At 39.2% G+C, this 17,957-nt stretch overlaps 1 protein-coding gene across 2 annotated transcripts; it reads right to left on the bottom strand.

The window, feature by feature from the left end:
* Window positions 1-355: 355 nt before the first annotated feature.
* Window positions 356-17,492, bottom strand: si:ch1073-390k14.1 (deoxyribodipyrimidine photo-lyase). Of its 2 annotated transcripts, XM_067419995.1 has the most exons (9): window positions 17,181-17,492; window positions 16,660-17,088; window positions 15,040-15,844; window positions 14,485-14,657; window positions 12,501-12,585; window positions 12,179-12,411; window positions 8,756-8,950; window positions 4,804-5,029; window positions 356-1,289 (listed from the first exon to the last, which is right to left on the bottom strand). In XM_067419995.1, exons 2-9 carry the CDS (start codon window positions 16,888-16,890, stop codon window positions 760-762), a joined length of 2,478 nt encoding a protein of 825 aa, XP_067276096.1. In that variant the 5' UTR covers window positions 16,891-17,088; window positions 17,181-17,492; the 3' UTR covers window positions 356-759. The 2 variants fall into 2 exon arrangements, with proteins under 2 accessions (XP_067276096.1, XP_067276095.1); XM_067419994.1 differs by having other exon boundaries at window positions 16,660-17,492.
* Between the last annotated feature and the right edge of the window lie 465 nt (window positions 17,493-17,957).

Below are 17,957 nucleotides of genomic sequence, written 5' to 3'. Positions count from 1 at the left end.
GCATATAGAACCCAATGTCTGCAAATTAATTTTATTATTGTTTTAACCAATACCTTTAAAGAAAAGAAAGTCATGTTAAATATCGAACAGTTTTCACCCCCATGTCTGTGCTAAAAAGCTAAGAAATGTGCTTTTATTGTGAATATGAAAACAAAATGAACCATATTTACTTCCTAATATAGTTGCTTGCAAGTCTAAATCTCAAATGTCTCTCTAATTTTGATTTCTAGATATCCGTTCCCTCCATCAATGTATTTTGTGCAACCACCAGGTGAAAACCTTAAATCTGATAGCTTAGAATAGTAATTATGCTATAAACTCATGAGCAATAATGATAGCACATCTAAGTACAAAATAGATTCTAAATAGATCATTTGTATTAGTAAGACTGTAAAAAGTCTGTTACATTTTTATAAAAGTTAAAGGCACTTAGCTGGAATACACTACGAAACTTAAAATCTGAACCGATTTAGTTATTAATCAGTTACAGAGCAAAACCAGGCATCATTCACTGAGAATCACACACCCAGACTTTCATTCTGAACACAAAAAATTCACGCATAAAAAGGAGCTTCTCAAAATATGTTTGATATCCTCTAGATGAAATCAGTCTGACGCTAAAAAAAAAATCACTAAATCTGTCCCCATGTACTGCATGAATATGCATGAAATCATAAAAATTGCAATATTTAATTATGCATTATTGTCATTTATAAGGGTAGGTTTAGGGTTGGGGACTTGCATTAATGTGTCATTCTGTTATCTGTGGGGAATAGCGACACCCCCAGGCACTTTGCTGTAAGGGTCTCTGGTTGGGGTACGCCTGGCCCGGCCACGTGAAGCTATGGGCTGAGGTAGACCCTCCAGAAGACAACAGTCCCTCTCTAACCTCTCTTTACGCTGTGCATTCTCACACATCACACTGGCTGTAAAGTCTCGCTCGTTTAGGAAGGCAATGGTTTCGTCCCGTTTGCGACTGACATAGCCCTTTAGCACAGCGCTGTATGGGTTGTCTTGCCTGTCTGGATCCTCCGAATGGTGTTTAAACTCCATGCGGGTGATGACTGGGAGAAGGAACCCAGTTCCATCACGCCTCACAACATCCTCCATACTGCCCAGAGTTTCCTGCACCAGCCTGGCGGGAAGAGGCACCAGGTCACAGCCCGATCGCTGGTCTACAAACTCTCTAAAACGCCTCCGCACTGATGCAACATCCTGTAGAGACTGTGCACGTCGCTCCTCAAGGTCAATAACAACGCGCTCTGGGTAGTTATTTCCTATTACCACACCTGTGAAAAGAAAGCAAACCCATTTTACCTTTGTATTGTGACATCTTTCAGAGTGAATATAAAGTTATGTAATTTTATATCACAAATTCAATATAGTTATTTTTGCTGGAAATAAGGTTATGATGCCAACACTTTAAATGAGTGTAGATGACATTATAATGTCACAATCCAAATTTCTCCCAAATGTTTACAGACACTTAAGGCAATTTAATACTTTGAAATCCAGGACTGCTGTTCACCAGCAAAAGTTATGCTTTGCATGCTGGGTCCAGCATGGGATGCTGGTTTGCTGGTCACCAGCATTGGAAGCGGGAGTGCTGGTGGTTCAGAGACACCAGTTGAGTTGTGCTTGAGAACAGAATGGCTTTGCAGGTCCACCAGCTACCAACACTATATCTGCTCTAACCAGCATTAACCAACCTGGACAGTGGTTCTATAATTTTATGAAGCGACGAGAATAGTTTTTGTGCACAAAAAACTAAATAACCACTTAAATAGTGATGGGCTGATTTCAAAACAAAGCTTTGAACTGTTATGAATCAGCATATCGATTCATGATTCGGATCACGTGTCAAACTGCTGAAATCATGTTGTAATTCATGGTGATTCATAACAGTGCGAAGCTTTGTTTTGAAATATCCCCATCACTATATAAGTCGTTATTTAGTTTTTTTGCGCACAAAAAATACTCTCGCTGCTTCATAAAAATACTGTATAACCACTGTAGTGAGATGGACTCTGTAACAACGCATTTATTGCCTTTTATGGGTCTTGAGAAAGGAAATGACATTGGTGTCAATGAAGGCCTTTCTGAGCCATTGGATTACAATAAAAATAGCTTCATTTGTGCTCATGCTCAAATATTTAAATTCACAAAAAAGAAATAGATTTGAGTAGAGCCAACTCAAATTAAACAAATTAGTTAAATCAAATGAACTTCTATAACAATTTAGAACTTTCTTTTTCTTTTGAGTTTGCATTAAGTAATCTGAATTGTTTTATTGGTTTGAATTTTATTAACTTGTTTCTTTTAATTTAGACAAACTTAAATTTATCTGAAACTTGGCTGGGATTTGTATTTCCCAGCATGCTTTGCTTTACATAAAAGGAACGTAGTTATCCTAAAATTGTTAGTTATGCTAAAGTAGTTAGCATAAGTAGTTATGCTAAAATTACGTAAAATTGTAAAAGTGTTATATAATATGTTTTTAACTTATATTTGTGCAAGATTTATGTTAATTAGGAGATTTCCTAATGTTTAAGGTTTTTTTTACGCTAGTTTAGAAGAGTTTCTCTAATGTTGGTTTTTTGTAGGGTTTTCATCATGGTGACGAGTGGAGCATTTACATTACATTTACATTTAATCATTTAGCAGATGCTTTTATCCAAAGCGACTTACAAAAAAGGGGAGAGCAATAGAAGCAACGAAACAAACAAGGCCAACAACCTGTAAGAGCTGTAAGAAGTCTCAGTTAATTAGCACAGTACACAAATTTTTTTTTTTTTTTTTTGGACAAACAAACAAAATTTAATGGATAGTTAAGTGCTATTCTTTAAGTGTTAAGTGCAATAAGATACGATAAATAACTTAATTCCAGCATCTCATTCTGCATCTGTCATGTATTATTGTGCCTAAATCGCTCAAATGTTTAAACTGGCAGAGCTTAAAGGTGGGGTAAGTGCTATCTGGTAACTGTTGTTGATATTTCAAATCACCAAAACAAACACGCCCCTACCCCCAAAAATAGTCTCGGCCCTATTTTGATAGCTCCGCCCCACACATATGTAACCCAGGCAATGACTATGGCAGAATTTGTGTGTTACTAATCCAGATTGAATATTCAATGAAAAAGTCATCCCTTCATCCCAAAAACACAAACAGTTCTCCTAAACAACTAGATAGAACACAAGCATGACAGTCCAACTAACAAACATATTACAATTATGACAAGATTAGAGTTATATAGCGATTACAAAACACAAACAGTTCTCATGAACCACTCGATAGTACACAAGCACGACAGTCCAGCTAACGACATATTACAATTATGACTGGATAAGGGTTATATAGATCATGAAAAGAGGAAACAAACATATATTAAGAGTAAGTTATAGTATCTTACTTGTGGGACATATTTTGTGAGCTGACGCTTGAAACAGACAGGGAGGAGATTTAGATGCTCCATACATTGTGGAAATGAACGGGTCTTTATCATCGCTGAAGTGAGCCACAAGACGATCGCAAATGGACAAACAAGTGAACATGGCACACGATATTCAAACAAAAGCAGCATACATTAGTTCTTTCTTGGCTAATGTCCATCATGTGTGTCGTGTGTGTTGAATAATGACACCCCCTGAACCTCTCTTCTCACCATCAATAGTAGACACGCCCCTTACCTGCTGATTGGCTACAAGTTTGTTATTCCACTCGGCCCAAGTCAGTTTTGTAAAACGGTTTTGAAATAAAACTTACCCCACCTTAAAAAAGCATGCAAAGAATAAACTTTCATGATGATGTAATACTTCAATGTCACATGAGTGTATTTGGCATTTATTTGTTTTTTTAGAATCAACATTATAGCTGGACTCTTGTGCCTTTTAAATTATTTGACCATTATAAATATGAAGATTTTTGTATGTTATATTAAAGGGTTACTTAGCATATGCGATTAGCATATGGCTTTGTCTCAGTAGAAACCCTGGAGCATATTTGAATGATTGTGCTTCACCCCCTCATATCCCCCTGAGACAAATGATTTATGCATTTTATTTCTGGAAAAAAAATCCTCCGATGATGCAAATTGACGATATTTGAGTCATCGTTGGAATTTTTGGCCAGAGGCTAAAGACTACAGCCAGCAGAGGGTGCTATTTCCACGTTTTCAACCTACGCATGAGGGGTTGGGATCTCACTCAGCACTCAGCAAAGTGAGTGCTTCAACTTCTCAAATTAATTCTTATGAAAGTAAGCTTCCAAAGGCTTGAACTGAAAACGCGCCAGACTGAACACGCGCTGTGAATGTATGCCGCGAAAGCGGACGCGTTTACCTCAGCACTTATCACGAAAGCGGATTCAGCTTGTTCATCATGATGAATGTAATCTGACTCCTACCGCATTTGTGCTGTGACACTCGCGTGGCGACTCACTCATTATATTGAACAGACATGTTCAGTTTTTAATTGTAGTGTCTGTTCTCTATCTGAACTGATTTTATGAAAATGAACGCGGTGGAAAAGTGATTAGTGATTTAGTAGCGGTGGCTTTAAGAGTGGCCTCCATTCTGGGAATTGTTCTTTCATCCCCATGAGACAAAAATACATTTTCTGTCTTTTCTCAGTCTAGAAAGCCCCAAAATCAAAAATAATTTCACATTTCTACTACATTAATGACAGTTTAAATACAGATTCATCTTCACAGCGCTGAAGTACCCCTTTAACAGTAGAATATATTTACAAATAAATATAATTTGCCTCAGTCTGAAATAACCTTGAGCAGATTAGTATAACACACCTGCCCTACGCAGCATCGATGCTGGACACTTCCAGGGCTTATGGATGAGGTCATCAGGAAGTGCCTTTAGTTGAGGACACCACTGCCGCACATAGGTGCCATATGGGTCACAGGTCAGAGCTGCATCAACAGGGTGCATGACGAAGTTCCAATGATCCAGTCCACACATTCCTCCATTCTGCCACATCATGGCATCTATGGCAACATCCGCATCTACCAGTGTGTCCTATAAAATGGAGAAAATGTTGTGCTGAATTGTCCATTGCAGGTAATTTCTCCCAGCTTGACATATTTTCTGTCAATAAACTAGAAACTCAATGAGTAAATGCTAAACTTGCTGGCTCAATGCTACTGTGTTGCAGGTGGTTGTTTATATGGGTGTCGCTGTCTGGTTTCTAGGGTACTTCGGCTGGTTGCTAGCATGTTGCTAGGTGCAGTATTGGAGTAAATGTAATTACTTACTGTACTTAGATATCTTTTTGGCTTCATTATAGTTTTACTGAGTATCAAAGATATTAGCAACTTTTACTCTACTTGACTACATTTTTTGAATAAGTATATGCACTTTTTACTTCAATACATTTGTGATAAGAAAATTATTTGTTACATTATGCAAGGCATCTAACTTTTTCTGCAGCAGTTTAGTTCTGCTACAAAAGAAAAGATATCGCCATCTACTGTATAGTATTGTAGGTACTTTATTTTGTGCATTTTGCCCTTACTCACCAAAACTGGTCAACAAAGCTACTTGTGTGAGTGCATTAGCAGGTTGCAGGTAGTCGCAGGTTTTTCATATATGAAATGAGGACATGTCTGCAGTTAGTGATCAGGACTAATGACGTCCAGTGCAAGTAGGCTTTGACTTAATTTCTTTTACTTAAAGTGCCCTAGAATGAAATTTTTTATTAACTTTGCCATAGTGAAATAATAAGAGGACATCACATCATGAGAGTCTCAAACACCTTTGCCTCCTACTTCTTATGTAAATCTTGTGCATGAAAAACACCACGGAAGAATAGGCGAAACTCAACATAACACCAACTGTGACACAATCGCTGGGAACATTAATATGTACGCCCCCAACATTTGCATATGTCCGAACATCTTCATTGTCAGGCGGAACTGCGCAGCCGAATAATCGGGAGTTCTGCAGGTAAACAGGCGTCACGCAGGATAGCGAGAACGGCAGCCCGTGGACACAAATGCCATGATCCAGGCTGTGCAGGGGACGTGAGGACTTTTCATACCCTTCCCACAGTTAAAAAATGTCAACAGTCATGGTTGATGTTTATTATAATCTGATACCGCAACAATTTAATTCAAAATCGTTTGTTTGCTCGGCCCATTTCACCGCGGACTGTTTTTCTAACCTGGGAAAATATCAAGCAAGCTTCGCTCAGCGTCTAAAACTGAAGAAAGGGGCAATCCCAACTATATTCCTGCAAGCGGTAAGTAGTGATTTATCCACTTATTGACTGTTTAAACAATTTCTGATTAAACTGAAAGTTTCTTAGAAAGACAGCAGTCTATATGATGCAAGATGCTAGTACCGTAACAATAGGAAACTCCAAGTAACATAAAAAACCAAATAGTGTGTCTAATGATAAAGGTTAATATTATTTTGTATAACAAAATACAACCGTAGATACGCATGTCACACTACATTAGTTTAGTTGCTTACAGATCGCTCACTCGATCCTTATAGCTAACGTCACCTTCTCCACCATATAAGTTAAAACGAGTCATTTGACAATGCTTCTATTCATTTCGTAAAAAAAATAATAATAATTTTTTATATTTTTGAGAAATTAAGTATGATGTTTTTGCATTATTGTAGTTCAGAGTACATCACAGTCACTGCGTAGCCTACATGCAATATCATTGACAAAAAAAGACGAGTCTAAAATGTAGTTTAAAAAATAAAAACTTTAAAAAAAAGCACTGGTTTTGGTTTCGTCGGGGGTAAAAGAGAAGTGTTCGAGCTTTCGTGCTTGTGGTTGCCAGATTTCAGCAATTTAAATCCCCAATCACAGTTTTTTTGTGAAAAGATAATATAAAATGTATATTATCCGGTGTTTTACCTAAACGTGCAATCTGGCAATATGCACACAAGTTATCTCTCTCTCACGGACAGATGATCTGAAAACACCAATGAACAAGTAAGCTGCATTTTAACAATCTCCATGTGAGATTTTCTGCTTAAAGTGTCATTAAGTCGGTCTGTGTTCTGTCAGGACGGTCGGGACGGTCGGGACTCACGAGCCGCTTCGCTGAACAACTGAACTGCTGTGAGCTGCTGAAATAAGCCAATCAGAGCAGAGCTCAAAATTAATATTCATGACCCTTCCAAATAAGGCAAAAACAGAGCATTACATCCTAGGGAAAATTTATAGGGTTGTAAATGGACCTGTAAAACTGTATCTGGACAATTTTTGCCCTTAAAAAAGCTGCATACCATCTATGTAGACATCAGAGAACAATTTAACATTGTTTCAAATCATTCTAGGGCCCCTTTAAGTTCTTCTAAATTGAAAGAAATAATTTCATAAAACTTGAAACAATGAAACAAGTCAGTTTACTTAAAATGTATCAGTTCTGTGAACTTGAAAGAAAAAGAAAGTGCTGAATACTCATAAAAGTTAATTTAACTGAACCAATTTTTTTAGTTTAAGTTTGTCCTACTCTTAACAATTAATTATTTTGAGCGTTAAGATTTACAATGTACTTTTGTAGGGTTACTATCTGTACTTTTACTCTCTTTACAGTGTAATATGGCTCTCTTTACAATGCCTCTGGCTAGTTGGTGCAGGATGAGTTATGTGCAGATTATTAATAGGGGTGTCCATGGTTAACCGATTAACCGTTAAAAATTGCATAACCGAGTGAAACATTTTGCTCGGTTAAGTGGCGTCAATGACGTGCTTTTGATTTAGTTGTAATATATTTTTGCACCCCTAGAGACCGCCAGAGCGCTCCCAGACATTTTTAATATCCACAAGAAGAAGTCATGACCAGCTTTCTAAGCGGGCAATGAAGCGGGCAAAGAAAGCGTGGGAGCACCTCAAAAATGAGAGTGATGGGGCAAAATGCAAGTATTGCAATGCAGTGCTTACCGCATTTTTCAGGCTATAAGTCACTCCGGAGTATGAGTCGCATCAGTCAAAAAATGCGTCATGAAGAGGAAAATAACATAAGTCGCACTGGACTAAAAGTCGCATTAGGGCAGAAGCAGAGCGGGAGCCGCGCGCTGTGCATAACGGAGCAGAAGAAAGAAATTTTGAAGTGAGAAACTTGTAAATGACTAGAGAAAAGCAGAGGTTACTTTAACTGTAATGAAGAAAACAAAAAAGCTAATCGCGGACTGAAAGCAAGATGGCCAGAGCTGAAGGGACGAGTCCACAGATGCTTGAACTCTCTGCCGGGAGAGGCTCAGCCGCGCGAGTCAAACGCTGTGTGAATCATTCTCGGCTGCATATTTTACTACATGCCCTAATCATGCAGGCGCCCTTGCGGCCACTCGCATTGCTCGTAAACTGGAGCGCATCTCATCCTAATTTAACGAAACTCAGCGTACGCCTCACAGACAAAGATATATTAAGATCTTAAGATATATGAAATATATCTTAAGAAAGCTCGAAATGTTTTTTAACAATTTAAAACGAAAAGAAATAGGCTACTCTCTGATTATGTAATCCATGATGTTCATTTCTCTCTATAGGCGCGTTCACTACTGAGATGGCGGTCGTCAAATTAATAAACTAAAAATAACCCTGACGCACACTATGGTTAACCGAGTATTAACCGCTAAGGGCCTCGGTTAACGGTTAATGAAAAGCTTGAAAACGTGCAGCCCTAATGCTTATAGTGAAGGTTATTGCATTAGCTATAGCATCACAAAGCTCTAAATCAAAGGAATTATGAGAATCAATTTGGTGTCTTCTGCATGTGTCACCTGAAACCAGCGGTATCCTTCTTGCCAGGGAAAATGCAAATAAGCAATGAGGAAGGAGGCCACAACATGTCTCATGTAGTTGTTCATCCAGCCAGTTTGCCACAGCTGTCTCATTGCTGCATCTACCAGCGGGTACCCTGTGAATCCACGCTGCCAGGCCTTCAGGTGGGCATGGTCTGAACTCCATTGCAAAACCTGCACAAGGGTAAAACATTTGAGTATACAAACATAATCATGTTATCATAATCATGATAATCGCATAACTAGATGCACAGATTCTCATGATTTTCAATGCAAAAGTCGGCACCAAGATTCTAGGATGTTGCCGGTGGTTGCTAGGGCAAGCTCTCAAAAAAAAGGTACTAAAGCTGTCACTTGGGCGGTACCCTTTCAAATGGTACACCTTTGTACCTAAAAAATGCATATTAATACCTTAAAGGTATAGCCTAGAAATCTAAATGTACTCTAGCGGCAGCTAATCTAATTTGCTGCGAGTGTCGTCTAGCAACTCTCTATTGGCTTGCGAGCTGGAAAAACCAAACTCTGGTCAGGCCAATCACATTGTGTAGAGAGTCGGTGGGCGAGCTTAACATAATGACGGCAGAGTTGGGTGCTACTTGTAAACAAAGAAGCTGGCGAACGGCGGCCTTTCAAATTGGCTTTGGCCGCAACTCTGGAAGACTTGGAGTTGAGCTTTTCTTTGAAAAAAGAACAAAGAACGGCACTGAAGTCATTCTTAAGAAGGGAAGATGTGTTCGGAGTTTTGCAGACCGGATACGGCTAAAGTTTGATCTATCCGCTTCATGTTGCTCTGGTTGGTTGTAGCGCTATCCTATCGCGTGCAGGGGGAGTTTAAAAGAAAACTGTTTATCCGCCCCTCGGATTGAGCCCTGTCAATGGTGAGTTCCCAGACCAAACATCTTGATGTGGGTCTGGCTTGTCAGGCTATCAAAGGTACATAATGGTATCAAAAATGTACATATAAGTACCTAAATGGTACATATTAGAATCTTTTTAAAGGGTCTCTCAATGACAGTTTCTGTACTATTTGTTTTGAGTGCATTAATGAAACCTGAATGACAGCAATCCACAATCTGACTTGTAATGCAGCTTGGAATCATAATTAGACCATGTTCATTCATTTAGCCAGAAGAGAACTGCCCCTCCAACTAAGCCTGGTTTCTCCCAAGGTTTTTTTCTCCATTTCTGTCACCTGATGGAGTGTTCCTTGACACGGCTTATTTGGTGACATTTAATATTTACTAGTAATATTATTTAGCTGACTTGACTGCACTGACATATTGGATAAAAACAAAACTTCAAATAAATTGAGCTGAATGATAACCACTGTTTTCTGCTATTTTCTTAATTTATTAACTTTACACAGTTATTGAACTGAAATGAATCAACACAGAACTGACTAATGACGCCATTGCCTTAGAGCTGATTTATAGCAGAATTGAATTCTGTTTGCATCATTGATCTTTATTTTCTTGTTTATCACTGAAAAACTAGCCGGACAAACCAGACCCACATCAAGATGTTTGATCTGGTAACTCACCATTGACAGGGCTCAATCCGAGGGGCGGGATAAACGGTTGTCTTTCAAACTCCCTCTCAAACGGCGTGCACGCAATTGGATATCGCTACAACCAACCAAAGGTGAAGCAGAGCTAGTTGACAGATTAAACTTTCGCCGTATCCGGTCGGCAAAACTCAGAATCTTCCATTCTTAAGAATGACTTCAGTGCCATTCTTTATTCTTTTCTCAGAGAAAAGCTTAACTTCAAGTCTTCCAGAGTCACGGCCAAAGCTGATTCGAAAGACCGCCGTTCGCCAGTTTCTGTGTTTACTAGAAGCACGCAAGCGCAACTCGGCCGTCATTATGTTAAGCCCCGCCCACTGACTCTATACACGATGTGATTGGCCCGACCAGAGTTTGGCTTTTACAGCTCAGAAGTGTATTGACAGTTGCTAGACGACACTCGCGGCAGATTAGATTTGCTGCCGCTAGGGTGCGTCTAGATTTCTAGGCTAATGAAAAACTGCTTTGAAACAATCTGTATTGTATAAAGTGCATATAAATAAAGGTGAACCTGATTTCAGCAGGTAAACCATGTTCCTGGATCAACATATTTGTTGATCCTGGAATAATATTCCAATCAACCAATCAGATGTGAGGGGCAAGTTTACAGTTTATGTCAAGTTTAGGATTACAACCAGGGTTAGGTGCTTCAACATCAATGTTATTATCCCATAATTTCCCTAGGATTTTTTCTAGGGACAAGTTTAGGGGGTAGGGGTAGGGTTAGGACTACATTTTTGGACAGGAAATTTGTTCCATGAGCAAAAAAATGGCAAAATCACGGTTACCATAAATAAAGGTGATTTAACTTTACATTACAGTTTTTCTCAGTCGCTTTTGGTAATTTGAAATTCTCAAAACTACCTGTTCAATTCTCACATCATTGTGCCACTTGTGCACATAAAAAAAGCAGTTTCTTATTTCTTTGAACAAGTTGCAAATGCTTTGGTACATCCATGCAAATGATTATGTATAATTCTCTGTTGTTTCCTACATTATAATTTGCTTATGTCATGTTGATCAAAATGTATTATATTGGGTCTCTGTTAAATAGTCTCACCCCCACAACATTTAGGCACAAGCTCATAGCATAAGTCTTTACATGCTAAATGGTTATCATAATATGTCAAGCATATTTTATACTTTCTATATTTCCATTAGACTTTTTTCTATATCAGTTTTTCAGTGCTGTCTTTTCATTTCTGTATCTCAATGTCATGTTCTGTCAATAAAATACTGTACAAACAGTAAGAGTGTAAATTTGAATCTTTTCCATTCTCTTGCTATTGCACTCACACATACACTAAGATGTAACTTACAATTGACAATAATTGCCATCAAAACTTTAGCCATAGTTTCCATCAGGACATCCCTCCAGAGTAAACTGTTATATTGACAACATGACTAAACGGTTTGACTGTCTAATCCGTACACAATGACACTAGGACTTGTCATTCTGATGGCATGTACTGACATGTTCATTGATACAGATATTTACTTTTAAGAGATGAACTAAGGATTTTGAGTAAGAGAGTGGCTTTTGCAGGTTATCCATGGTGTTTTGCTATTTGTACAAATTGTTTTGAGAAATGCACTTACTGTTTTGCAAATTGTGAGTTTGATTCGAGAAATGTAGCAAAGCGACTGTGAAAAACTGTATATAATCTTGGTGTTTTTTCATACTGGCCCAAAGTTTTATATAAGCATTTTTCTCCTCAACAAGTCACGTGATTTGACAACAATATCCCATCCTAATTGCAAAAATACTGACTAGACATGATCTTTCACTTTCCATACAAGCACAAACATTAAGCGGGAATAATAAATGTGAATCTTGCCTTATATGGTGGCCTGAGGGACTCCCAGGGCAAATCTGGGAAAAGGCACAGCTGCCAGTATGCCAGGTCCCTCCACGCCAGTTTGCGCTGAAATTTGGGAGATCTGCAGCGAGCTCCACGGGCATCCCATAAAAGGCGGCGTGCACTCAGCTGTCCAAAGTGCAGATATGGAGATACAGAGCTGGTGTTGGGAGCATCAGCACGACTCGACTCCTTTTCATATCTGTACACACCTACAATTAAGTCAATTATTGAGGGGAAAATTATGGATGGGCTTGTAATACTGCAACATTAAGACATGCACTCTGGAAATGTGTCTCACCATCTCGCAAGAAGGCCTCAAGATGGGCCTGAGCTCCTTCTTCACTGAAGTCCCATGATTTCCGAATGTTCACGGCCCAGTCAACCTGTCAGTACCACATCACAACAGCATTTAGATCTTAGAGGCCTTCACACAGGACGTGTTTTTGCATTCTATTCCGCTACTTTTGCAGTGTGTGTAAATGTGCTAAATGGGAAGTCTTTGACAGTTGTGATCATGACTTGCATCATTTGTATGACAAGGTATTCTCAAAAATGCAACACTCAAGTTAAAATAAATTCAACTTTTTAAAAAAAGTCTCTCAAAACCTTGTTTTCTTCTGTTTTACTGATCGTTCCTCGTGTTTTTCAATGCAAAAACACTCCGTGCGAATGGCCCCTTAAGTGACACGAAGAGAGATCTCTCTGATGCATAATTAACAATAAAACAAATTCATCATAGTAAAAATTCATGGATAAGGCTTCAGTTCAAGTTCAATTTTATTTGTATAGCACATTTCCAACAGCCCCCAGGCTGACCAAAGTGCTTTACAGAAGAGCAAGAATATCACACATACATAGAAATAAAACAGAAAATAATAAAAAACCACCTATTTAAAACAAGTTTACCATATCACGGTATTCAGTACACTTAGGAATATGTTTTGTTTTAGCATGGACTTACAAGGAAGACAAGGAAGGGGGCTAGCCTAATCTCTAAAGGCAGAGTCTTCCAAAGTCGTGGCCCTGCCACCACAAATGCACGCTCACCTCTACGCTTAGTCTAGCTCGTGGAACGACCAACAAAGTCTGATCACAAAAACGGAGGCTTCTGGGTGGAGTATAGGAGTGAAGGAGTTCAGATATATAGATAAGAGCTTTGTTATGTAGGGATTTATAAACAAAGAGGAGAATTTTAAGAGTCTATTCGCTAACAAATCGGCAACCAGTGAAGGGATGTAAAAATAGGACTGTTCATATTTACGACACTTTAAAAGAAGTCTGGCAGCAGCATTTTGGACAAGCTGAAGTCGCACAATTTGAGATTTAGATATACCGCAGTATAAAGAATTACAGTAATCTAGATGCGACGTAAACGCATGAACAGCCATTTTGAGAGTTTTTGGGGAGGGAAAGTTTTCAATTTTAGACAGTAGACGAAGCTGATCAAAACTAGATTCAATGACAGAGGAGATATGTCTGCCAAGTTTTAAATGCTGGTCAAAAATAAAATCTAGCTTCTTGCACATGTGTCGATCTAAAAGCAGATAAGGCTCAGACAAGGCTTAAGTCAAATCCCAGACTAAAATGCATGTTTGAGCTGTTTTAACCCAAAGGATCTTGTACTTACATTCCTTAAAATATCCCAGTGCCATTGTTTTGTCTCAAGATGCGCATGTAACGAGGTTCGTAGATGGGAAGGAAGGAGGCGGGAACCAGCGAACGTTCAACAAACGTTTTAATTTCAAAATAAATAAACAAAACGAAAGTAAAACCGGGGGCAGCCCCTCACGGACGACTGCCCGCACATACACACACATAATAAAACGTGGGCAGCCCCTCACGGAGGACTGCCCACATACACATAATAAAACGTAAACAAAACATAACATAAAATGTACTTGGCCGCAAGACGAGACCGGTGTGCCGCGCAGCTGTTACTCATTACCACTCGTCACCGGCCGGCTCTCGCGGTCCCTTGCCCCGCTGCTTGCCACAGCGCACCAGTAATGTTTTTTTCCTAAAACATGTTTATAAAAGCTGCTTAAATGTCCAAACTAAACTAAGGCCTAATCTTGGCTTTAGGTGTGACATCAGTAGTGAACAGCCCAGGGTTGGCGCAAACTAAACAAACCTGGTTAGCCACCTAAACTGGCTTCATGGAACAGGCCCCAGGCCAAACAATGTAAACATAATAATAATAAGCAAATACGTGTGTCTTAACATGTGTGACAGAAGTAGGATTGACATAACCAGTGTGTCTTGTGGTGGTTTGAATATTTCACCTCTGTGCCATCTTTCCTGCGTGGCATGCGTGCAAGCTCCAGATCAACAAGCGGGCATCCCTGCGGCCATGTCGAGGGAGCAGGCAGGGCACCGGGGGCATCCAGTGGAGCTCCAAGTCCACTGCCAGGGTTCTGCTGGCAGCAGCTCATAAAATGAGAGACAGAGCCGATTCCTGCAAATAAATGCAGAAAATTTTGCACTTCAAAGATGGTGTTTACTCATGCAAAAGTTGCAGCCATCAACTGTAGTAGGTAGCTTAGTAGTAGTAGGTACTGCATAGTAGGCGCAGTAGGGCTGCGTTCGAATTCCGAAAGCTTAAAATCGCTTCGTCTTCAAAGAAGGCATCAAGGTATGTCCGAATCCAATGTTAATTTCACTTCCTGTCTAATGAATTTGGAGTGTTTAAGTGTAATTTATGATTACTAAAATATGGGAGGAAAGGCAATAAAAAAGAGAGCATTTTTAGAAATCTTGTTATACAAAACCATTATCTTAATTTACTGTGATTAATCAACAGGGGAAAATATGGTGACCTACTGCACTGCATTACTCACCTCGTAGCCCAACACCCCGAGTGGTGACAGTGTAGGGGTCTCTAAGGCAGTAGGAATGGTAGATGTGGCAATTAACACCTTGTTTCTCCAGTGTTTCCCACACACTGTCATCTCTTTCCTTCAGCCACGGCTCATACAGGGCCGTTGCCACAAGCGAAGCTGCCCCCGTCTCAGCGATCAACCCCTGCAGCGCTGTCAAAGATGAGGGCTCTGCCTTCAGGGTCACCAAATGGCTTCCAAGATGCTCTAGAGAGAGGTTCAGACTCACTAGTGCCTGATGCAGCCAGTATTTAGACGCCCCACCGGTTGCCACGCTAACTCCTGGACCCTCCTCCTCCACTGCATTCCACAAAAAGACTGGTATGACTGGTGCATCAAGCTCCAGGCAGCCGATCAGCGCAGGGTTATCCCACATGCGGAGGTCCCTTCTGAACCACAGCAGAACGGGTTGCTTCCCTGATGGGTTCTTCAATAGAAGTTGCTTACGCAGACGACGCCTTTGTGACCTTGTTGACTTTGTGACTTTGAGATCATTGTCTTTATTTATGTTTTTAATGGCAGATGCGGTTTTATGTACTTCAGTATCTAGTGTCCATTTTGCAATATGCTGGTTCTCTGGTTCTACAGCTACATTGGCTTTTGGCTGATCACCTCCTGAAGTTACAGCAGTCATGTCAGCATAGCTTTTGTAACTGGGAGGCACATAAGGCTGATGGCCTGAATCCTGCTGCCTAAAATCTGTTTTGATTTGTTTTGTTTCATAATGAGACAGTGTTAAGGCCAACTCTAATTCATCTGCTTCATCCTGAAAAAGCAACATAAAAAGGTATTTAACATTAAAGGGTTAGTTAATCCAAAAATGTAATAAATGTCATTAATGACACACATGTCCGAGAGCTTTTCTGTTCCTTCATGAAAGTGAATGCACACTATACTGCATGTCCAGAAAGGTAATAAAAACATAATCAAAGTAGTCCATATGTGACATCAGTTAGTTAATTAGAATCTATTGAAGCATCGAAAATACATTTTTGTCCAAAAATAACAAAAACTATGACTTTATTCACTTTCATGAAGGAACAGAAAAGCTCTCGGATTACATATAAAATATCTTAAATTGTGTTCCGAAGATGAACGGGTGAACGGGTCTTACAGGTGTGGAACAACATTAGGGTGAGTCATTAATGACATCGATGTATTTTTGGGGTGAACTAACCTTTTCTATGTTAATATATTTTAAGTTGTAATTTATTCCAGTGATGCAAAGCTGAATTTTCAGCATCATCACTCCAGTCTTCAGTCACATTATTCTTCAGAAATCATTCTAAAAGTATTTCTCAGTCGCTTTGGTACATTTCTCACATTACTATTTTCATTTGCACAACAGTTAAATGCAGACAGACAGACAGAGAGACAGACAGACAGAGAGACAGACAGAGAGACAGACAGACAGACAGACAGACAGACAGACAGACAGACAGACAGACAGACAGATAGATAGATAGATAGATAGATAGATAGATAGATAGATAGATAGATAGATAGATAGATAGATAGATAGATAGATAGATAGATAGATAGATAGATAGATAGATAGATAGATAGATAGATGTGGGCTACCTTAGAGAAGTACTCCAGAAAGATTCCAGTCAGCTGACTGTGTAGATGTACATGCCCTGATGAAAGGGGTTCGATTACGTCCAGAAAGTGTGTTCGGGTGTCTGTGTCCCCCAGCAAAGACAAACACAGACAGAAAAACCCGTCCGGATCCTCACGACCCATTATCAGCTCTCTCAGGAGTTTACGGACCTGAGACACTGACTTCGTATCTTTGCCTACAGACATTCTCATTGACCAAATCCGTCACTCCTCAAAGAAGTTCATATACGAATTATATACAATACTAATCATATAACATCAAAATAATTTACAACAGTTTGCGTCCCTCTGAAAGATAGCCTGCAATGTATCCGCGAGCCGTGTTACAAAACGAACTCAATGAATGACGAGTTGACAGGTTACAAAAGAGCCGCTGCCCGGGTTTCATAACTGTAAAGAAATAACGTTTTACTAAATATAACATGCACATATTTCATTATCGATACATCTGAAATGCATATAATCATGGATTGATTACTTACATTAAATAGATAAACTTTGGTAGGCTATCTTAAGAACCGACTATGTAACAGCGTCTCCAGCGATTGTGGAGAGGCGGTGCTGAATGAGCTGTCTGACCATTCCCGGTCGAGCATCGTGAAAAAGCTCCTCCCCCTCAGAGAGGCACGTGTTAACCAAAACCCGAACATAACCCATCAGAGCCAATCAATCAAGAGCATTTAGGCAGAGAAAACGATCCTTTACAAACATTAAAAAAAAAACATTTTCTGTAATCGTGGACAAATACAGCATACAGCAAATCTCTCTTAACACAATGATGATCTCTGAATAGATTTTTTAAATTAAGTTATTAAGAAAATTAAAAATTAAGTTCTAAAAAGTATTCATCAGTTTGTCATTAATCAATAATCAAGGTGGCATATTGTTAATGTAATATATACAGTGGTGGACAAAATTATTAATATCTAAAAATATAGACTCCATTTTGCCTCCAAAACATGATTTTATTTCATGATGTTCATGAAACATGCAGATGGTTGCTCTGACCATCAAAAATCAGATGGAGTCATACTGCTTTTATCCACTTTTAACTTTAATATTTGCTATGTTTGCCTTTTGCAGCAATTACAGCAGCACATCTCTCTGGCATAATGTTAATATGCTATATTTCCTCTGAGAACTTCAACACTAATGATATCCCTGCATGTTATTCTGCAACTGAAGCCAAAGGCTTTCCTTTGAATATACAATAGATCTTTCCAGTTTATTTTCTAACTTGCCAGTCAGTCATTTTCAAT

Source organism: Pseudorasbora parva, chromosome 16 (assembly GCF_024679245.1).
Source record: "Pseudorasbora parva isolate DD20220531a chromosome 16, ASM2467924v1, whole genome shotgun sequence".
Taxonomy (NCBI): Eukaryota; Metazoa; Chordata; class Actinopteri; order Cypriniformes; family Gobionidae; genus Pseudorasbora; species Pseudorasbora parva.
The sequence above is the reverse complement of the archived record's forward strand: the minus strand, read 5'-3'. Positions and strand labels throughout refer to the sequence as shown.

What these genes read in the sequence shown, in the direction of transcription:
- si:ch1073-390k14.1 (XM_067419994.1), bottom strand. Translation starts at nt 16,890, where the DNA reads ATGAGAATGTCTGTAGGCAAAGATACGAAGTCAGTGTCTCAGGTCCGT. An exon ending in GCAGGAAAGATGGCACAGAG is followed by an intron (nt 12,586 to 14,484) that starts GTGAAATATTCA and finishes TGGTACTGACAG; the next exon opens with GTTGACTGGGCCGTGAACAT. An exon ending in ATCGATGCTGCGTAGGGCAG is followed by an intron (nt 1,290 to 4,803) that starts GTGTGTTATACT and finishes TTCTTTTCACAG; the next exon opens with GTGTGGTAATAGGAAATAAC.